Source organism: Buteo buteo, chromosome 14 (genome assembly GCF_964188355.1).
Source record: "Buteo buteo chromosome 14, bButBut1.hap1.1, whole genome shotgun sequence".
Taxonomy (NCBI): domain Eukaryota; kingdom Metazoa; phylum Chordata; class Aves; order Accipitriformes; family Accipitridae; genus Buteo; species Buteo buteo.
Window position 1 is genome coordinate 4,527,620 of NC_134184.1, and position 23,695 is coordinate 4,551,314.

The 23,695-nt window shown below is 42.0% G+C and overlaps 1 protein-coding gene across 4 annotated transcripts in view; it reads right to left on the reverse strand.

The window, feature by feature from the left end:
- The window catches only part of CLYBL (citramalyl-CoA lyase), a 175,235-nt gene that overhangs the window by 26,428 nt on the left and 125,112 nt on the right, over positions 1-23,695 (reverse strand). For all 4 annotated transcript variants that reach the window (XM_075045918.1, XM_075045917.1, XM_075045922.1 and 1 more), the window contains one exon: positions 2,140-2,328. In XM_075045918.1, the coding sequence (XP_074902019.1) occupies positions 2,140-2,328 (189 nt within the window). The remainder of the gene's footprint in view (positions 1-2,139; positions 2,329-23,695) is intronic.

Here is a 23,695-nt window from a genome sequence, read left to right on the forward strand (position 1 = left end):
ATGTAGAAAATGAGGTAATATAATAGCATCAGCATATATTCTTAAGACTTCTATCTGATTTTTATTTTTTATGCAAAAAAAAAGTAAAAAGTGCTACTGTGTTTATATTTTAGGTACAAGTTAAAGCAGGAGAGCTCTTCTCTTATTTTAAAATATTTTAGAAGTCACACGCCTGGGATTTTTGCTGTCTTTTGTTTTGAAGGTAAATGAAAATAAAAAGCATGTTTAATTAAATATTGTCTCCCTTCCTCTCCCTTTTAAAAAATTTGCAATAAGCACCAATACAAAAGGTAACGAGTGGAGAAGTTTCAATTAAATTTTTTTTTTTTTTTTTCAAAAGGAGACGATTAAATGTTTCCGGCTCGCTAAAGTGTTCATTTCAGGGAGAAAGGGGGGAAAAAAAAAAAAAAAAAAGAAGGCGGAGGGAAAAAAAACCCACAAAGCTTGGGGAGGGGATGAAGTAGCAAGGCCTCAGCAATTCTTTCAATTCCAGTGCACACCCAATAGTGTGTCGGGAAGAATGCACACTGGTCGGGATTTGTGGGAGAATTGTCCCGCCACAAAGGAGGGAGAGTTACGCTTGTTATAGTCCAATAAGCCATGCCAGTCAAACAAGTACCCACACTAGGGACAAAAGGAAAGCAAGAGATTCTCACACAAAAGAAAACAAGTAAGCCCATCTTTTAGTTGTGCATCAGCCTCCAGGTTTTCTGCTGCACATAAATAAAAATGAAGAGGGGGGGTGTGTGTATGTGTGGGGGGAAATAAACAGCTTCTGGGAGGCTGGGAGGCTGAAAAATCATGCCGGAGTGAATTTTGGGAGGATTGGGAAAAGGAGGCAGCGGTGTTAAGCAGAGCGCGGCTCTTTGTGTGCAAAGGTTGGGCAAAGTGAGAGGGAAGCAAAAGGCGGACCGTGAGGCAGAAGTTGTTGGGACTGGCTTGTTTTCCATGATGGAAGTCAAAGTTAACGAGAGGGAAGGTGGAAGGGGACGAGGGGACAAAGAGCCCATGCATCCCACCTCCCCGCAAAACCTACTCGGTGGCAGCAAGGGCCCTGCCATTTTGGAAGCATGAATATTCATTACTGACAAGTTACGTCTAACACTTACACAGCTGTAAACCCTGAGAGGTATACTCTGGTTAATTTAATTAAATGTTGGTGGAAGGGGATGGTGTACCTTGCATGGCGAGTGGCGGAGGCCGAAGGGGCAGAGCCATGCAACGGACGGGGCTCACCACGTACCCAACTTATTTGCTCAGTTGTACGCTCACACCCGATCTCAATGGTTTGATCAAGGTTAGATGCTGAGACTAAAACAGATCCTAATACGTCTGCCTGCCTTTCATCACAGCTTGCACGCGTGCTAGTTGCTCGGCTAGCGGTTTGCAAAAATATAGAAGTGAATGATCAAGCATTATTCCTTTACTGGCATGTTACAGCAATAATGGTATATCTAAACAAACATCCCCCTTTCTTGACAATTAAAACAATTATAGCATAATTAGGCCTATTTCAAAGTTTTCTTAAGTAATTTGACATGCCAACCATTTACATTTCAGGTTTTTATTGGCTGAAAAGTCAGTCGTGAAACACAAACACACCTGTCAGCAATTAAAAAGGAAGAAATAGAGAACTGTTCAGGAAATAATATCTGTGCTAATTAAAAACACTAGTTAAAAGCTTCCTGTTTGTTCCTCCAGTTGCCCCAAGGAGTGACCTTCCCCCCAACCCATTTTTTCATATGTCGCTAACATGGTTTCCCCATCTCCTGCTTACAATGCACGTAACTAAGGCTCACCGACAGAGACAGTCATTTTGCTTGTTAGGATAGTTAGAGGAGAGTCAGATACTTATGCTTCTATTTTTGATAAAATACTCTGACATCAATATTGGTTCTTCATTAACTGCGGGAGAAGTAAACCTGGTTTTCTTTATAAATGCAAAGTGTTCCACGTATGCTTTTTATACAGCACATCTTACATGCATTTAAATGGATGGTTTTCCCAATTACCTTAGCCAAGCAACAACATTATACGGTATTTGCTGCCTTCCTCATAACTCAGAGTCATTCATCTCTGCGCATGTATGAACTTGGCCCAACAGCTTCAGTCAAAAGCTACTGTGTTGTTGGTACTCACCCATTTTATTTCTTCGACATTTTCAACCTTTGGCAGCATCATGCTTGAAGGAAGGGTCTTGGACTGCAAAAGCACCTCTAGATCTTCTTCTGCAAGACCGCTGGACACAGAGTTTATCCTAACACACTTTTCAGCATGGCCAAAGTCAAACTCTTCAAGGGTTTTGGCAACGATCAGTCTCGCTTCTCTCTACAATATATATGAGTTTAGAGGCACAAGGAAAGAAAAAAAAAAGCATGTTTTCTATTGATGGAAAAGTGCACTGAGCAGAAAACTTGAAACAACGTGGGGAAAAAGCTAGACAACCAGTATATTGGTGTCCCCAAAATATCTGTCATTCTTGGACTTTTAGTGAAGCAGTCATCACCAGCACCCTGTAATTTTATCTTCCCTGTTTCTTTATAACTGGTAAATAAAATGCTTGGGTTTTATGTTTAAGTATTTCTACACCAGCACTTGTAGGAAACGAGACTTTTGAGTCCACTAGTGCTGAACATGTCTAACAAACGTAAATCTTTATACTAACCACAACATGTTGCACTAACCGTCTGCACTCACAAAACCAGCATGTTATTAATTTGCATAAAACAATTCATTTTTGTAATTCATCTCTATATTGCCTGGATGTCAGTAAGCACAGATGTACGTATACTTCTTTGGTTTTGCTATATAAATCTTCCTTTTCTCCATGTATCCAAAGTGTATCAAAGCCCATGGTAGAGTTCACAACTTGCAAGTGAAAACAATGTGAAAATAACTTGGGAGATTTTTCTTGAACCACATAAAAAGCTATTCTCCTGCTGGCACAAAATAAAATCTCCAAAGACACGCGCTCCCATGGCCGTTCGCTATTTTTGTGAATGTAAATTTACAAATCTGTTTAATAGTTGATTTGCATGAAGAATACTTGTGTGCTTTTCTGAGACAAAATGCATTTCTTGGCCTGGAGAAGAAGCAGGGAGGGGGGAAGGAGGGCGCTGGGCTCCCTGCTTCCTGCCAACTGCAGTTTCAACCCCAAATTCCTTCCACTCGCCAACAGCCCCTAACAAATTCGCATTGTCAAAATGCACACTTATCAAAAGTCATTTCATTTGTGAAGAGTTTTTATGGGGCTAATAAAACTTTAAAGCTCCTGAGTCACGGAGGTTCAGGAACGACTTTAACAATATGCAGTCGCTGAATAGAGATGCTTTTCAAGAAAACAGGCAAACTCAAGGGGAAAAAATGAAAAAAAAAAAATCATCAAAGTTAATATCCAGGCTAATACCAATCAGCAAGACAGCACATGACAGTAGATTTAAACCAGACGGATGCAAATCTCTGCTGGCGAGAGGGGCAGAGGCGGTTTCCCAATGTGGTCTGAGTTAAACAGTGTGAGGGAACGGTAGCTTACAGTTGTCAGGTCCGATCAGAACAGGGTCTCCCAGGCCAGTTTAAGACAGCTCTGCAGTGTACTGATTTACAGGGCTGGGACCCCCGATAATTAGGGTAAGTTTAGAAAAAAGCAAGTGATGGCTCGAACTGGTTAAAAGGAAGGAATAATGAAGCAGAAAGTTAATGAAATCTGAAGCAAACAGCCTTCAGCTTGGGGCTACTAGCCGTGTTTCTCCGAAGGCTGGGAGCATATGCCCGTTAATCGGACAGACGGGAACAAGGCGCACATGTACGCATCCCTGTGCTGCGATCAAGGGGCACGTTCAGAGGTAATCTCTGGAAAATACAACCCGAAACGTTCGAACTGCTGTGAATGGACTCTGACTGGGGCCATTAGGAAAGCCACACAAAGATGCATGCAGTTTACTACAAACACATCCAGCTGGAAGACAGCTCCGGCGCACAGCCGTCTGAAATGGTTCTTCTGAATTAGGTAAACCAAACCGTATGATGCCAATACCGGGTAATACAAATCCCCTACGTTTTCCTTCTCTGACCAGGGGTAATGGGTTTCTAGGGCTGGGCTGAAAGTTTCTGGATATGATGCAGAAGGGTAGCTTAAAAACACGCTCCAAACCAATTTATGCTTTTAATTAAAGTCAGATTATCACCGTTTCAGCACACACTGATCCAATTTGCAAAAGAAAGATCTCCCCAAATTATCCACTAAGGCAGCATCCAATTCCAACTGAAGGCACATCTCTAGCAAACTTACAGCCTAATTTGTTATGATTTTTTTCAGATTATAATAATGAGCAGTAGACCGTCTCATTAGCTATTTTTCTCCTCAGGCTGCAAAGTCCCTTCCCAAAAAAGACAGATCGTGTCTTTCTAGGTATATTTCCATACAAAACACTTATTAACAGGCTGTTGCTGTTATCAATTTACATAAACTAAATGTGCAGCCCTCTGGTACGTATCCCAAAAATAACCAACAACTTCACTGAATTTATACCAACCAACAAACATGGGGAGGGGGTTGTTGTTTTTTTCCCATATTTTAATAGAAAATATGTTGCTATGTTAGTTAACACACCCATGCCATCTGTTGGGTTGAGAATTGATGCATTTTCTTAGAACCACTACGTTTTAGATCTGTCTGCCTGGATACCCCAGGAATGGAAACGTTTCCCTTCCATGATAAAATACTTCTAGTCACTATAGTTTCCACATCAGGATTCAATTTTTGTTTTTAATTGTGGGACAAACTGAGAGGACCTGGCTGCCAAAGTCAGAGCTTGTGAGGGGGCTGACTCGGTGCCTACCCTTCCCACAACAGAGAAAATCCCATTGATGTTAGTGGGGTGTATAAGGTCCCCACCCAGGCTTCCAATAAAACATTTCATGGGTAAATAAAAAGATGTACTAAAACCTCTGCTAAATGTACTAAAAACATGGAGGAAAGGGAGAGCCCTTTCTGCCTCATTACGCAGGGAAACATAGATGCTATTCTTACTGTAGGACCCTCGCAAAAGCTAAAATTTCAAGCTAGGTAAACTACTTCAGCATTGTAACAGTAGAGAAGAAAGTAGTCCTTGATACAATAATCCCTTTACAGTAGTGGATGCGAGAGTAAACACATTTTCCAAACGCTATATAAAGTCCCTGCCAAGAATGGTCAAACTAGAATTTTTAAGGAATGGTGAAAGAAATTATTTACCCTGTTCTTCACACGAGAACTACAACATCAGATAATACTCTGTCATGAATGAAATAGCTGATAAAGAAATAAACCTGATCATTAAGTAAATGATTCCATCCCCAGGTAGCTTGGGACGGTGGTATCCCCATTGGGTCCCACATGGGTTGGGTTCTTCATCAAACTGAACAAGAGAGAAAGACAACAGAGAGCTTCATGGTAAGCAGTGATATTATTAAAATATGCTAAATTTGCCACTCATGCTGGAAAATCCACTGGGAAAAAAAAATGCTGGTCAGGGTGGCTACTTTAGCATCCCTTCTGTTTGACTCTGAGGAGGACATGGGAAGATGTTCGTTACCACGCGCACTTACGCCAACTGGAGAAGATAAAGGTTTCAGTGACGCAGCATTGCCGACAAATCCACTGCCACCCAGACACACAGACACTGAAATTAAAGATGGGAATACGCGTGTTGCCGGCTCGATTGGCACCCATTAAACCTAATAACTAACCATCCTCACGAGTTCCTAGCTCTGAATTATCAAATCTGCAAAGAAAACAACATCCGTCCACTTTTACACTCCAGTGGAAGAGGTGGTCCCTCGCGGCGGGGCTGTGCAGTCTCGCCATCTGGAGAATAAATCGAGTGTGAAGTACAGTATAGTTTGGGACCAAGCTCCGTGGCGGCAGCCCAGCAGTTAGTTCATTAGTCCCAAACTTGCGGGGATTAGTGCGGTATCAGCTCTACTGTCGGATGGGATCAGGCAGGCAGAGCGCAAGACTCGGGGTGGCGGCGAAGAAGGAGCCCCTCGGGCTTATTTATAAAACTACACACTATAAGCGCACCTAAATAGGTGCCTGTGGTAACAGTACTAGCATAGCCTCCTATCAGCTGAATCGGTACCTTTCCTTCTCTCCTTCTTCCCCCCCCCTTTTTTTTTTCTTTAAGTTATATGTCAAGACATAGAAATTTCCACTTCAAAACAGAAGGAAAGCCACAGAGCTGGAAGCTCAGCCACCCACTCACCCTGGACACAGTGTTAATACAGCAATAACAAAGCAAAGATGGTCAGATTAACAGAATTTTGGGGACTGCAACAGCAGACGGAAAAATGACATTTTCTTCTTTCTTTTCAAACTGGTACGATACCCCACAAACCAGTTTTCCAGCACTGTGATTTCTAGATCTGCCTGATTTTGGGGACAAAATCTCAGTTTTGCTTTATCTTTCTTGCCTAGTCTTACCCCCCCCCCTTTTTTTTTTCTCAAGATCTTCAGGTCTTAATGTAAAGATAGTGGATCTACTTCAAGATATGTTTATGTATAGATCTCATCCTGTTAACATCTTTTGGCAATAATTCTTCATATGGAAATGTAAATATAAGATGCGCTAAAATGGCAGGCCAGAATCTATCATCCTCATTGCCATAATAAGTTTGCATGTTTCAAATGGCAGAGGAAAAATTAATTACTATAATCACAATTCAAGTTATTTTTCGTGACAAGTCTGACATGGTAAAAACATACAATTATGTGTTAATGTTACTTCCCTGGAGTGGTTTGTTTACAGGACTTGACATTGCTGAATCTTTTGTCACTTATATTAGTGCATACCCTATGAATGCATCTCTCAAGTAAGATTTGGCAGAAGCACACATACATTATGTACCCACAGTGTTTTTGGGGTAAAATTGAGTTTCTGCAGAGGGAAAGCCTGACATTTTTTACATGCTTAATTCTCCATCAGTGAAGTGATGCCATACAGAATGATACTTCATTTAGTTTCAAATTCACAGATGAGATTGGCGAGAGAAAAGACATTTGTTTTTAAGGAAACAAAGAGAACCGTAACCACGGAGCAGAGTGTTTCTGAGAACAGGAGGCACTTGGTTCACGAGACCTGCCTTCTACCTTACATGCATCAGGTACTTGTGAGAACAAATCTTTGAAATGGCAAATACTTATTTCTAGTTAGTCTTGTTAGACCGAAAAACTGCTGTAAAATATGCACACATCGCAAAGCCTTAAGGAAGCTGTTATTAAATCGTTTCTTATAGTTACCTTCGAGCAGATAATCAGCTGAGGAGGTTTTAAAGACTTAGGAAGTTTTAAAACACATTTTCTTTTGATTCAACAGGGAACATCCCAAACCCACCATGTAATCCTAAAGGAAAGAAGGGGCAGGAGTGGGGAGGAGGAGGGAGAATAGGGTCTCCATCGTGTATGTCAGTGTTTCTCCTCTGCAGTTGAGGCAAATGCACGTTTTGGAGCACTGCAAGATACTGATTTTTCTGCTCCTCTTTCCTGAAATCTTCAGTTTCTTTCCTTAATAATTATTTGGTCTATTCAATCCTTTTCTTTTTTTATACCAACCTTTTCACTTTTCTGAAAGAGATTCTTCATGACATAATGAGTCATCTAACTCTGTGCATCTCTAGCATCTGCTGCTTTTCTCTCTGCTAATTGTCTTTACATGCAGTACATGGTCTAGCAATGCTAAAATGAAGCAAACTTCAGTGGTCAGCACTATGAACTGAGCTGCAATTTAATTATGCTCTGCTGAGGAATCTTTATTTCTTTGCCCATTTTCCTAGAAGTTTCATTTAAGGTCTAGGAACACATCAGTGTGCCTATCAACAATATTTATCCTGTATTTTTAAAGGACGAGATCTCTTAAAGCTGTTTATGAATAGCTGGGAGCTGCTTGCTACCATGCAAGCTTAGCAAGCCTCTCCCTCCCTCTACCAGCATGGACAATGTGGATCCTGAAGCTATTAGGTGGGGTCTATCCAACATCATCAGAGTTGGGCAACTTCCATATACGATGATTGGGTTATGCCTTGTCTTGAGATGCCGTGAATGTGGGGAACCAGAGAACAAGAACCCAGCCGGCAGTTCAGGACCCAGGGCTCACGAATCCCAATAAAGCTTTAGGGGTGCTCAGCTACGTAAGCACTATATTTCTGCGAGGCTGGGGTATCTGAGGATGTGTATATTAGTGCAAAAGCAAGACATTTTCACAAGTTGTGTTTAAGGTATTTTTCTGACTTGCATGTGTCTCATAGAAATCTAAACAGAGGCCAGTGGGCTGCTAGAATGAATTGGCACATAGAAATATTCACATAATATAAGGACTTAGCATAAATATCTCAGTAGCAAAAATAATACAGCATGGGGGTGTGTGTGTGTGTGCACGTAAACACAGAGACCGGCTTATACTTTAAGACTATGTGTACAGAAATATTTCAAAAGCTTTTTTAATGTCAGTACTATGTACAACAGCTTCAATAAAAGAAAATTTTGTTCATGTACGTAGGCAGCTATTCTTCTGTCTGCCAACTTTTATAAACACTTACAAAAGAGATGTAAACAACCTTTCAATTAAGACAAATCAAGCTAACACTAATTTAAGCTGGCTGCAAGATGTAGTCTCTTTACTTCTTTCCCTGGCTTTCTGAGGATGCTTTTGGTTTTGTGACAGATTAGCATCACAAATGAAAATTCTTTAGAAGCATTAGTGTTAATTAGTCTTCCTGGACAGTCTGAATGAGCTGCTGCATGATGAAATGAGATCACAAAATACTCAATCTGATGTATCAATAATAAATAAAAAAAGAAGGCTATACATTTCTTTCATCTGGCACATGAACTTAACTGTATGTTATGCTTATTTTTTATTTAAAAATATTCTACTTTAAGGTATCTTTACTTGGCTTGAGGTAAGAAATTATCATGGAAAATGTGTACATTTAGGCATCTGTTTTTTATTTTTATAAATGTACCTTTTTGTTAATGCTGATAATGAAATACATTTCTGCCTGTCAAAGTACATCTGCTTTAGCAAACTATCAATCCCTGTTCAGAAGCTGATTTCAGGTGTGAATCTAAGTGAGATATGGATCAAATGTTTTGAAAATTGGCAAATGGGTACCATCAGAACCAGCGTTTAATTACTACCTCAGTTATTTAATAAATTATTTGAAAAAAATAAATAAAGCCAAACAAGGTAAACATTAAACAGTGTGGAAAGTTAAAAGCAAGCTAAAGGCAAATAAAAGTTTATCAGAAAGAAAACAACCAGCCAGAGGCTTACGCCTGCTTGTACTGAAAGAGCCAGTGTCTGCCCCAAGCTGCTCAGAAGCCCCTAGGAACGAAGGCGGCATTAAGAAAAATCAGGTCAGCTGTGCCATGGCTTCCTTCGTCCTTCCTCTTTTCTGGAAGAAACTTTTCCCAGTCTACCTGCAGTCTCAGTAAAACTAGGTGTTTCTAAGAGAAAACTTGCAACGACTGTGCATGTTTTTCGGTACCGTGCAAATACCAATTAACAGCTCTTACCTCAGTTTTCATAAAGTGCTTTATCTGCATTGGTAAATTAGCAAATTAACATTCTGTAACGTGACCAAAATCTCACCGAATTCCCTAAGTCCAAGTGTTTACAGGTCATGTCCACAGTAAAATCCTACTTGTGTAAAAAAGCTCTCGTCTTCATTTTCAACTTACATTTTAAAGTTAAGTGGTGTCACCTTTTAGATGCATGTGTTTCCACGCAACGAGTTTAGCATGGGATTTATGACACTAATTGGTCACTCAGGTGTCCTACGCTGAGCAAGGCACCCCCAGGAATACCTCCCACCAGCTAGGAATTCTTGTACCATCTAGAAGAGGACTTCTTCAACCTCCTCATCTCACAGGCAGTTTTCTAAAGCAGAGATTGTCTCACCTAGTCCTGCGCGCCCTTGTGAGATCATGTCATTCCTATCAATTTCTGACTATAGACCCTCTAAGAAAAATCTATACCATCAGATAACAGCTCCCAGCTTCACCTGAAGGTCTTGGGCCCCAACTGCCCACAAGGCATAACCGCTCCTTTACATCCAGACTCTCCTTTTGGGGACTGAATCATCTATTTCCTCCAAACCAAAACACAGCTGTGGTTTTAGAGATGGATCTCTCCAGGCATCATGCCCAAAGAGTGGCACCAAGTTCAGCTGCCTCCACCCTGCCCAGTCCTGTGATACTGCTCCAGCAAGGCCCGTGTACCTTCCAACGCTCACACGTGCCACCTTGCCATACCCCAGGGCATGCAACACATGTCCTCAGCTAAAGGTTAAAAAAACCCCACGTTGATATGGCACGCTGCTCATATTGTTTCAGCTGCTGGGACTAAAGAAAAACCACCCAGAAAAACAATCATACCCTAGGTCCTTCAAAGCCCCACGCTGTGTTGCGAAGAACCCAGATCCGTGTGCTACGTATCCATCACTGCGGTCGGGCTGCTCTAGAGGTTCGCCCCTCTGCAACGCGGACACGAGCCCCTCTGCCCCACTGGGCGAGGGCACCGGGGATCTCTCCTTGGATCAGATGCATTAGCATTGTAAAAGTAGCCTGTAATTGCAGTAATTACTTCCATGGGAGACTAATGTTAGGAGACCTTCAACACAGGAAGCTTTGATCTAACAAGCTTCGCACTAAATCGACACAACTCTTGCCTTCCTGCAAAGCAAACCTGTTTTGTATGTGCATTTCTCAGCCAGCGCTTACCTTAACAAAGACCCACCTCACTATGCTGGATTTTGCCAGAAATCCTTCTTCTTTCTCTACCAGAAGGGCTTCCTTCTGATAGAGATCTGACTTGGATGGGTGCCTGGGGTGAGTCAAGGAACCCAAACATCCCACTCCACCCCAAATGCAGGTTTTAGTACCTCCTGCAGACAACATTTTCTCAGATGCTCCTAATGACACGACGAAGCCTGTTACAGCATTCTTGGCAGGGTCCCTGAAGGATGGGCAGCAGTACAAAAGCAACTGCACCCCCTTTTTTCCACCCCCACACCCCTGAAGTGGGAGAGAGGAAACAGCACCAGAATGCCATGTCCTGCGTGTCCCTGCATCAGCAGTGACTAGCTGAGGCAGAGACTGAGCCCTCGTACAAAGTAAGATTAACTCCATGACTCATGTATTCATGGCAAGGAGTAAGGACCTTTTGGAAATGACTTCACTTGTTTTCTGTGGTCTAAACTAAACCTGACAATGTGAATTTTTTCCTGCCTAGGCCTACGACTGGTGTTAAAGGAACTGAGATTTTTCTCCAGTTTGAAAGTGGGACTTGAGGATGTGGTTATTTTCTAGGTCAAATCTCCCCTGTGTCAATCCTATGGTTGTAGTATGGTATTTGTACATCACTGATAGATGTATTGTGCTGGTACAGTATAATACACATCTCTATAGACATGTAGAGAAGAACTCTTAATTGTTTATTGGTATTCTTCAAAACCTTTTTAAGCTCCTCATTTAGATACTCCTGATTCCAGCGGAACAAATTATTGGAACTTGGGCCATGTCTTTCCCTAAGCTTTTCTTCAACCGTATTTTTTTTCTGATTGAATCGATTGTTTTTAAATGCTAGGTTGACTGAGAAGGTGCTCCTTAGTGGGGCTTCTGGAATATCTGCAAATTTTAAAGTACGGTTGGTGCATATTCCCCAATAAAAGGATAAGGTAAATCAACGTATGTTTATTTCTGCAAGATCTAAGCAGTTCCTACCCTCTTCTGCGTATTCCCACTCCATGCCCCACTTTCTCTCCATGCAAGCATTTCTGATGCATTTCCAAGTCAAGATGCAAACTGGATCACTGAAGGATTCACATTAGAAAAACTCAGGTTTATTTTATTTCTGGGTAGGAGAGCAGGATTTTTTTTTTACCCCAAACCATTTCAGCAGTCCCATTTACAGCATGGCCATACAAACAACTGCATCACCGCAAGCAAGGGGTTCGCAAAAGATGACAGTAAGCAGCTAGGAAGAGCAACATGGAAAGAGGAACTTCTTGAGCTGTTTTTGTTTTTTTCCACCAGAGCCAACTAGCTAAGCACCCATCCTTTCACTTGTTTTGTGCTAATGAGGAGAGTAGCAGGTAGGATTCAAGCAAATGCCTGCATCCCATAATAACAATCACTATGAGCTCCCATTCTTACATCCATATGTATTTACCCTCATTTACCATCCATATGCATTTACTCAACATAACCGACCGGGGCATCTGGAAGCAGAGCACCTTCTTAATTCATTGATTCCTTGACTAACAGGACTTTTGCCTTCACTTAGGTTACTCCCTCCTTAACATTTTTCCAGGCCTGAACATGTGGGCTCCTTCACCTGTGTTCTCGTTACATACTCTTAGATCTGTCCAGGTCCAAATCCGACATGGATTTCATCCACTCCATATGATCTCTCAGGCTTTGAGCTCAAATTCTTTATGTCTGGCTTATCAGGTATGTTCTCTCACTTCTTGGACAATGACTCTGCCAAATGCAACGTCAATAAAAGACTAATAAGATGGGTTCAGCTTTGGATCATTTCTTAGCACATATAATAAATGCTGGGGCCAGTCTGGACCCTGCCTTTGTACCAATTTAACTACTTTGAATGTAGTTGATACCAGTAACATTAAGTTGATACAAAGCTTTGGCATGCGTCTGTTCACTAAAATGCTGCTAGCAGTATAATTTATTTTCCTGTGTGAATGAACTTCATGGACAATCAGGATTTTACAGCAGTATAAATGCACTCATACAGTACTGCTGCTTTGTTTTTATTATATGAATTTTAAACAACATTGATAAAATGGAATTCAGTATTCACAAGTTTGACACCCAGTAAATTGCATTTTTGCTCTTCCCCCCCCCCCCATTTTTGCCCAACTTGCTTTATTGTTGTGTAACTGCCTGGACTAAAAATGTATTTAGCAATTTTTTTGTCCCTTTGAGTTGATATGAATCTCCTTCTTTATCTGAATGAAGGACTGCCAAAAAAGATCCATGAAAACGTGTCCTACTTACCTAACGAACGCTTTTTAAGGGAAACCGTTCTGCTTTACTTGCTAAACCTGTTTACGCTTTTTGGTTGCCCCAGTAGTAATGTGTTTCGTATTGAGAACAGAAGGTAGTTTTTTTCCCCCGAGGTGCTCAGAGACGTCTTCTCCAGCCAGAATCCCCACTCCCATCACCTGCCTCAGGTGCAGGTTACCCCTGGTGGGACTCAGGTGGTGCTCCCTTCCCTTTCCTTGGCAGCGGCTGCTCCCTCCGCTGCCAGCCTGCCACCGAGCATCGTGTCCGTCTGGCAGCCGCCCCTGCAGCCTCCGGAAGCTCCCTGGCTCCATTTTCTCCTTCCAGCTGGGCACCGAGGCACCGTCCCCGTCTGCGTGTTTGCGGCACTTGCGCTGGCGTGTGGTTATGGTGCTGGATACAGCAGGTCTTTCAGGTCCTTTCCTAGTTAAGGAATTTTTGCTTTTGCTTCGGATGGGGCTGTGGCCAGTATGGTCCAAAGTGTCCTCACGCCGCTTGTCAATGGTTTGCTCTACATCTAGAGAACTTCACTTATTTTCTGAGGGTAAAATACACACAGTGACATCAGTGCTGTTTGTATGTCATGGAGTTCCCTACCATTTCTCTCACCACTCTTTCACTTGGCATGCAATCATCGAGAAACTTCCTAGGAAGTCTCCCCTTTAAAGGCAGCAGGTTTCTGCAGTACAGGTGCAGGAACAAGTCTGTTGTCCCTCTTGAGCTCACTGGGCTACTCCAATGTCTGAGGGTGCTGTACCAGGTACAACAGTACCAGAAAACTGTTGTAAAGTGTGTATCTTAGCAAAGTCTCTTTCTTTTCTGGTTCCTCATTCCATCTATCACCTTCCCCAGTGGGTTTGAGACAGAGTGACAGAATCACAGAACGGCTGAGGTTGGACGGCACCTCCGGAGGTCATCTGGTCCAATGCCCTTGCTCAAGCAGGATCACCCAGAGCTGATTGCCGGGACTGTGTCCAGATGGCTTTTGAATATCTCCAAGGATGGAGAATCCACAACCTCCCTGGGCAGCCTGTGCCGGTGCTCGGTCATCCTCACAGTGACAAAGTGTTTCCTGATGTTCAGAGGGAACTTCCCATGTTTCCATTTGTGCCCGTTGCCTCTGGTCCCATCACTGGGAACCGCTGAGCAGAGCCTGGCTCTGTCCTCTTTGCACCCTCCCTGCAGGTATTTATGTATCTTGATGAGATCCCCCTGAGCCTTCTCTTCTCCAGGCTGAACAGTCCCAGCTCTCTCAGCCTTTCCTCATAGGAGAGACGCTCCAGTCCCTTCATCATCTTTGCAGCCCCTTGCTGGGCTCTCTCCAGTATGTCCATGGCTCTCGTATACTGACACCTCTGGCATTTTCTTCCAAATGATTCGCAAGGTTTAGAAGTCCTCCCTGCTATTTGTCAGAAGTCTTTGAGCTTATTAGAACTCTCTACTTATTTTTTTATTTTTGAAAAATTTTAAGGTCCATTTTAAAAAAATTACTGGTATTCAGGACTCCGGTTTATTTATTAATATTATTTTTTTAAAAATTCCTATGTCCCTTCATGCTCTCAGCATCACCTTTTCCAATACAATTCTCGTTTCCAACTGAGTGATTTGATCTTTGCTTTAAGATAATTTTTCATCTGTTGCTTATTTGGCTTTGTTTCTTCTTGACCAGGTTTCACAGCTTCAGATTCTGTGTTGGCAGTTTCTTGGCCAGTTTTCCTTTCCTGTTGACCAGATATAATCTCTGCCAGTATGGTTGCTAAGTCCTCTATCGCTGGCCAAGCAAGAATCAATCACGCTGAATCTTACTAATATAAATCTACACTTAACACAAATGTAAGCCTCTTGGGAATTATCATCCACCCTAACATAAACTTTGCCACATTTTATGAATGCCTATGAATATTAATTAATTATTCTAACCCACCTACATGCATGTTTGTAAATAGGCAGCTATCAGGATAATTAAAATAGCAAGACAAGAGTAGCAAAATGGCTTCAGTCTAACAGCTATATAAATGTGTCTATTTAAGAACACTGCTTCTGCCTGGGTTTCACAGGACAGGTCGCCGTTAGACTCCATACGCATGTGGACCTACTTTCTGGCTATTCTAGTTTCACAACTATATTGCAGAACTGCTGTAGAGCCACAGGCAGGTTGAACCCCATTGTCCTCCAGACCATTCAGGCTTAGCACAAATGCACGATCTAGCGACGAGAGCTTTCTCTCAGCCAATTCTGCGTGCCCAGAAGTTCAGCTCAGCTTTTTCATCCTGAACAATGGGGAAGCAAGGGGGATAGCCTAATATTTTATCCTCTGTTTTGCCTACGTAGTCTTTGTCGACCAGCGGTTTGCGGCATTAAAGGCGAACCTCTTGCATGTAATAGCGTTCAAAAAGCCTTCCTCCTGCAGACAAGGCAATGAGTTAGAGTCACTGTTTGCTGTTATCCTCATCTGTTTTTCAAATGATGATGCCTTTTCTATCGCCTATGTAACTTGTTCTGCTCCTTCTGCCATACCACGGCACGCTCTCTGGGTTAAATACAGAACAAAATTCTGAAAATTTGTTCTGCTGCTGTCCTGCCTCCCAAGGATCAACCCCTCCCTTTGAGCTTTGCTTGTACTTTTTTCACTGCTCCCAGTCAAACAAGTTATTGAAATGTTTTTGTTTGTTTTTTGCTGTTTCCCTCCCTCGCCTTCAGTCGATGTTTGTAAAGCATTTAACACTACACCAGGCGGGTTAATTTACTGCACTGGTAAAACAGGCTATTTGGAGTGTCTTGCAACACTGACATGTTTTCAGCTTGAAAATCAGATGTCTCCATCCCAAAGGAAAGAATTCTTGCCAAAGCTTTGTTTATATCGATGCCAGGTGCAATCTGGCCCAACAGTGGTAATGACATATGAACACTAAACAGTTTGTAAAAAGCATGCTTCAAAATGAAATCTGAATCCTATATATAAAGACCCAGGTAAGAGTCTTACTAGGAATTTGCCTGGTGTAGGAAAGTATTTCTTTGTAGAAACATTAATTTGGCTTCTGGGCTCCCTTTAGTGTTATTAGTGGCTTCTGATTTCAATTTTTTCATTACAGATTGTTTTTCTTTTGCTTCTGGTAGAGTTTTCAAAGCCACAGGTTTATTGTGTAGAAATATTTTAACAAAAATTACTGTAATTACTGTATTTAATACTTTATTTTGTACATGGCTCTTGCATGTACGATTAACAAAAGAAACCTTTCCTCTTTTTGCCTCGCAGAGAGTGACTCTGATTTGGTGAAAATTAGAAATACTGTGATGCAATGCATACTGCAGCACCTCTTGAAAGGGAATTGCCAGAACTGAATTGCATCCTCTTCTTCTTAAACAAGTTCAAAATAGACTTTCATCCCTAAAGGACATTTTTTTGGTTACTGCTGGCTACACAGAGGGAAAAAAAATGTTAAGCCTGTGTCAGAGTCCCGACCCTTAGATTAAGTAACTCCTTGCCCATAATGTGAAAGCATCAGAAACCCTGGCAGGCTGCAACTTGCATATGTTTGTCTGAGCTCTGTGATGGTCACATCCCCAGCATCACTTTGCAAACTTAGGGTCAGGTAAAACTCTGGAAAACAACAGTGGGCTGACACACTGAGGGGTTTTTAAAATGTGCCCAGATTTTCTTTGCAAATTTGTATTAAAATGACACTCCCACTAACTCAGCGGCCATTTACATTAAGATCTGGCCCTTAAACTCAATGACATTTATGTAGTGATCAGATTCTTCTCTCTTCAGAGGGGCAATGTTAAAATCAAACACCCATTGCTGCTGTTGACTACGGGTACTGCCATAAGGAAGGTGCTCAGTGGGATCTACATATCATGGAGGCATAGAGCTTATCATTTCCCCATAGAGTAAACCAAACAAAAGCAGAGAGAACAACAGCAATAAGAGACTATTTAACAAAAAGCTATTCATGTGCGCAACCCATTACCTCACCGCATACCTAAGTGTGAGCCAGTGGCTTTGGGTTTTGTTTTAAGGAGAACTCTGAGGGAAATTTTCAGGATGCCTTTCCCATGTGTTTGAAGTAAAATCATGAGATCAGTATGCCTTTAACATGAGAGATAAACCACTTAATACTTTAACTCAAACTTCAGAAATCATGATTCTTGAATCAGTGCCTCAGCAGAAAAGGAAAGACTCAGATTTGCAGATGGCAAGTTGCTTGCTGCAATCTGAAAGGGTCTATACTATAATGGCAAAAAATATGACTATATACACTTTCTTCCTCTGTCCATCTGCCACTGTTATAGTCTAGTGTGGGGGTGATTTTATTTAAATTTGGACTGTTTGCAGGCTGATTTCTCATTTCTGCAATCATTAGGTTTGTCACAAAAAGAATAAATAGATTTTTTTTAAAAAAACAACTGCTGCCTTGGTGCTGTGTGACTTAGATAGTGAAATCATTGCAATAGACTCCCACTGAAGAAATCTACATACATCTGCTGCTGATCTGCATGGTACCTCATCCAGTGACTGTGTATGTACATCTATACATGGAGGGTTTGGGAATCTTCACAATGCCTGTAAGTATTTTCCTGAAACGGAAGATGGAGAATACTGGTAATGACCAGACAGACCAAGAATAATAGAAGAGAAATGCATTAATAATAGAAAATGAGTAATGCAAATGGATATTTAATTTATTAATATTTAAAGGTCGTAGGAAGAGGCATCTTGTTTTACTCACTTATTATTCACCTTCATCCAGGGACATATTACGCTAGCTTGCCACGGTTTCCCCCGCACTCATTTTGTAAGAAAAAATGTCAGTGGACAGAGGTATGTATTTATCAAGACACAGAGACATTGAAAAGCTGTCACCAACCACGACTGCAAACATCAGATCGTTCACCCTTCCCCTTGCTCAAGACTTGCCAAGAATAGGACATATAGATGGATTTTTTTTTTTCTTCAGAGGGACTGGATTTGCCCAGAAGAAGCTTTTGTGCCTTCTGCCATCAAACCCTCACTCTTGCAGGGACCACTCGGTGGCCCTGCCTCTGGAGCGGTGGTCCTCATGGAGAAATCCCCCTGGCTCCGGTGGGTCCCCTGCGCTATCCTCATGCCTTTGGGCTCCCAGCGGTGCCGATGCACCAGGGAGTTGTCCCCACCGCTCTTCAGAGTCACTCCCCAGTACACCCCGCTCCCCAGAAGGCGAGCTGGCGGCTGCAGGGAACGGGAGCAGCTGGCTAAAGCTGCCAGCTCTGCCAGGCTGACGGCAAAGGAATTGCAGCAAATAATGGAAATTGGCTCCTTAACATGTTAGGTTTTTAAAATGGCTGGTGACGTTACAGGATGCATACAGTGGTTTTAGGGCTTGTAGGTCATTAGCTCGGGGGCTCTGAAAAATTAATATCTGAAGGCAGACTTTTAAAGAGTTCACTTTAAATAGCTTGCTCTGTGCAAATGAGAAAATATCAAACTAAAGTTATTAGGGAACGTTGATTCCCCTCTCTTTTGTACTGTGGAAGGAGTGTCAGTGTGCAAGCTGGAAACTCAAGCCCATCAGGACAGTAAAGATTTTGGCTCTGCGTTTTGTGCAAGCTGGAGGAAAACGAGGCAGCTGCCAGTAAGGCTTTATCCTGCTTTGAGTCCCATGGCAAGTCCACCAGTGAAGGGGAAGATGAGTTCGGCCCATTGCTTGGCAGCACCTTGCAAAGTATACATCTAAGATATAAGTCATCTGCCTGGTCTAAATACTAACAAAGTCTAGTCAGCTTCTGGATGGCCCACCTTATGTATTTCGGAGATTTTTTTCTTCTGTTTCCTTTAAAATTTAAAAGGAACTTTGATTTTGTTATAGTTTGCATTCAGTATTTGCCCTCCATCAAAATGGTATTGATATAATATAGCATACATGTTGTTCTAAAGTCACTGAAAATAGCATTAAAGAGCACTGAAGAGCACTATTTGCTGTGGATCTGAAAATACAGAAACATTAACATATTTCTTTAATTGAAGAAAATGAATAGGCAGGAGACATTTTGTTGCATGGTTCTGAAAGTAGGAACTTTGTCTGAAGCTGATGTAAAAAATAAAGGGGTTTTAAGCTATGTAAGATTTAAACTGTCTAGCACCTTTGTCACTTATTCCATGTCAAGTGCCTACAGACTGCAGTCATTCTGCTAAGGAGGCTTTTCACATTCACTTCTACCAGTAGTAACCCAAGACATGGAGGGGGGCGAAGAACAAGGGTCATATTTATAATCTGGAACGCTGCAAAATGTATCTCTTCAAGTTTTCAGCTGAACTGAGATATTTATCTTAACAAGATCTAATTAGACCTAATTTCCATAGCATATCAATTATTTTCCTCATTAGAGTAGCTAATGCCATGTTCAGATATCATGGCAATCAAGCTTGCGATTTCTGGAAAAACTGGTTAGAAGGCTTAGTATTAAGAGTGTTTCCAACTGTGAAATTTATCCTTCCGAGCAATGCCTCCCAGTTTACTCACTTTGTTCCAGGATTCTCCGCAGCATATGGCCACTGGAACCCATTAAATAACACGAAGTAAGACAAAGTCAGCGATGAGTCAAAAATAGCTGCACTAGTGAATCGCCTTTCAAAATTCTGTCTCTAACAAGAAAAATAATGAAGAATAAGACATGCAATTAGAAGAAATTAAGGTCAATTTTCAAGCCGGGTTGCCTACGTGGTGGTTTCAAAATCCACGTTAGGCACCTCAAATAAAAGCCGTCTGATTGAACACCTGCAGCTCTTGGCAATGCACTCGCGCATATAAGGCAGCCAGGCAATTCTTGTACACAAAGTCACTACCTCGGTTTTATTTTCCATGTTACCTATAACTCCTAAAACTCCAGGTCCTAATCGTTAGGTTTGACATGTTCCTTTCTCCTCCTAAGGAAGATACCCAGTGTTTCCAGTGCGTGGCCATATGTGTGCCATATACTTGCTGGACAAGTCTCAGCGTGAGAGCGAAGGCGTTTTTTTTAGTACAGGAGCTTGTATTTGGCCAAATGCATTGTCGCAATATACTGGGATTCCTAGCACCCAGCCTGAGTCGTCTAAAAGTTAGGTGTCTGCTCTAAGTTTATTCCTAGAGTTTTTTACAGTCGATAGTGAGAGGTTGGTGTACCTGGAAGGAGATTTTTCCTCTCCTAGACTAGCTGCCCAAGGCATCGAGCTGATTCGTTCTTTGGGGGCACCCACCTCCCTCAGCCGAGCATGCAGGGAGCCTCGGCAGCTACTTGAGACGAAGGACCTTCTTCCTAGAGAGCGGCAACAGGCAAGGAGACTCTCACCTCGGTGTTTGCGAGGCTGGTGGCTCCTATCCACACACAACGCTTTGCTAATATGAAAGTTCTAACTATAGAGCTTTGCTGCTATAAGAATATCACACGAACAGTGGATCTTCAGGACGAGCTCAACGTATGGTTGTACTGACAGGCTGCGTGGCTGAGAGCAGGGAGATGCTTTCATTCACAGCTATACCTTAGCCAAACGCTAGCCAACTACATTTATTTCCTCTCATTTAAAACACATCCAGTGCTCTGAATGGGTGTGTCTCAAATGAGGCATAGGACATATGCAAGTTCTGAATAAACTGAATTCTTTATCTGATGCATTTTGAAGCTGTGTAGTTATTATTATTTGGTTACTTTTGTATCCAACTCCCTTCATTTGCAAGTAAAAAGATGCTTCATTTGGCCATCTAAATGGTATATTCAAACAAAATATCCCAGGAAATAAACAACTGTGCTCTTCTGACCTGCGATATGAACAATAAAGTTACCTAGAGTCCACAGACTGTACGTACTGTGTCTGTCCCCTTGTACCTAAGCATGTCTATGGATTTAGTGGGCATATTCAGGTATAATGCAGATAGGAATCTGGCCACATAACTCCTAATTGCTTTAAAATTATATGGATGGTAACGGTGCCAGAAGACAATTTAGTTTGCTCTCTTTCATACTGAGCTGAAGTTGTTTGGTTTTCTTAAAAGAAATAAAACTGATAATTGTCACTACAGTAAGTAAATATGTCTGAATACATGCAGAAAGCAGATCTATTGGGTAAGAAGGTTACAGAATCTCATTTTGTGGTCCATCTGCTCCCTCTTTGCTTCCCAAGCCAACAGACACTAATCTGGGATGAAGAAACTGACAGGACATGGGGGAGGAGTAGACGGTCACGATTCCGACTCGTTTCAGCTTTTTGATATACGTGCTCATGCCATTGTGATATAATAGAAGGAAAATAATGTAGTGCAGTCAGGAGGACAATTCAAACAATTACGTATTACAGCAGCATTTTACTGTTCAAGACTTTCTCATAATTTCAGTGCAATTTATATATTTTACCTCTGAGACCTGAGCACTCAAAATTAGTGTTCAAGAGGAAAAAGGTGCATTGCTGGAAAAGACTGTTAAGCAGATCATAAGCTGAAATAAACAGTAAAATAATCAGATCGAGCTAAGAAAATTGTCCAGGGTACTCCTGTTGGATTTTTTTTTTCTAATTTGCATTTATGCTGATGGTCTTGAAGAAAATATGAACTCACTCCAATAAAAATTTTCCAGCGACCCTAACATGAAAAAAAAATCAAAAGCGGTGCAAGAGGATGAGAATTAAATACAAAAGAGCTAAGGATAAAAGCAAAATTCAAAGCCACGGACTGTCAGTGAGAAAGACAAAGCCGAAGTGGCAGTGTGGCTAACCAGGGATGGCAAATGAGAAAGGGATGTGCTATGTGACTGTGCAGTAGTAAAAAACCAGCCAATGGAGCTGTATCATGTCACTTCCATCTCTGTGCAGCTCAACAACAACAGTACTGCCAGTCTTTATTTCTAATTCTGGGTACTTTGTCATCAGAAAGACCATAGTAAATAGAAATAAGTTTGTATGGAAGCAAGAAGGAGCGAAGTAAAAAAAAGAGATGAAAAGAGATAAATATGTATTGTTTGGCTTAACTGTAATTAAGACGCAAGGCATGTACAAATAATTTAAGCACATTAACACTCCACTGAAAGTGGTAAGTTCTTGACCGTGGTAAAAGAGAAATATCACTAGCATTTTGGATAAGTACTGTGAAGAAGTTACAAAAAATAAAGTTGTTGTCAGTGGGAAAGTGTGTCTCGTGGTTAAAGCACCTAATCCAAGATTTTAAAATCATTTTGACCACACGATGCGAACCACTGACACAGCGTACGGTCCCTCTGCTAGGTGAAGGCTGCTCATACTTTCTGGAAGGGTAACTTTAGCCCAGATCAGAGGCTGTGGACCTGCATAAAAATGACTAGACTTCCCTCAGCTAACCATGGACTTTTCATGGGTCCCTTCTTATTCCCTTTGTACTCCCAGTCCTCCAAAGCTACCTGGTTGTCCCGTGGACACGGTTGCCTTCCCTTATCTGCAGAGCCATGATGATTCATGAGGAAGCTGGCTTAACTTTGACCTTTTTTTTGCCCACTGCAAAACACCTGAACTGACTCAATTGCTCCCAAGACACCACAGCCCAAGTCAACCACACCAAACAGTAGCACCAGTGTCATGGGTGGCCCCAGCCAAACACAACGGAGACTGCGTGCTGGCAGTGGTATTGCTGGGGAACACCAGCATTTTGTCAGGGCACTGCATGCGCTTGGGTTGTGGAGGCAGCAGCCATGCAGGGACAACCAGGGGGAGCTTAGGACATCACCATGCACATGCCGTGTGGATATTTTAGAACACTGGAGCAGTAGACAGTCAAGGGAAAGCTCTGAGCTAAGACTGTGAAATGGTCAAGCGCAATGCCAGAAGTTCAAGGTCAGCACCACAAGGAGCTTGCCTGCATCCAAACGAGGACACAGACACAACTGCAAATGCAACAGGAGGCTCCCTGGAGAAGCAGTCACCCTTTGACTGAGGACAACTCACTTCATTCCAAAGAGGTTAATGACTACCATAGATGGAGAAGAGATGACTGGAGGGAACCTCTCTGAAGCATTGGTTTCCCAAGATATCCAGAAATTGGCTTGACTTCCATGTCCCCCAGTGTGAAAGCAATGTTTGGAAGCCCTTTGTTTCATGTTTTTTCTGGGCATGCTGAGAAGTACTGGGCAAAAAGGTAAGTTTTTGCAGCTCAGTTCTCTCACACACACATACGCAGACCTACATAGCTGTCTCAGCCTTGCATACTCCCAAACAGCCCTCGCTCTCACCCTGGGTCTAAACTTTCCAGGGTCTAAGGCCTTTCTCCTTATGGGCTCCTTGGGGCTCTCTAAGGTCATGAATCACATGGTATTGATTTTGTGAGAGCCAAGAATTTCATGCAGCAAAGCCCATACATAATTACAGATCATCCTCTGAACTTCATCTAATGCATCAGGATTTATAAAAATCAAACCTGAACTTGAGATAACAAAAGGGATTCCCAGCACAGCAAGCTTTTCCAGAGAAACCTGCGCAGATCTCTGCTCTTATGGTTTAATGCACTACAGGCACAGTGTGCAATCACAGAATAAGGGTACGCTTGGCATGAGTGAAGATGCGCATTCGTCAGCCTAGAATAGCACGGATCCAAGTCACATTCCCAAGTCACATCCTCCGATCTGTATGGTGCCTTCAAATGGTCAGAGTGATCACTAGGA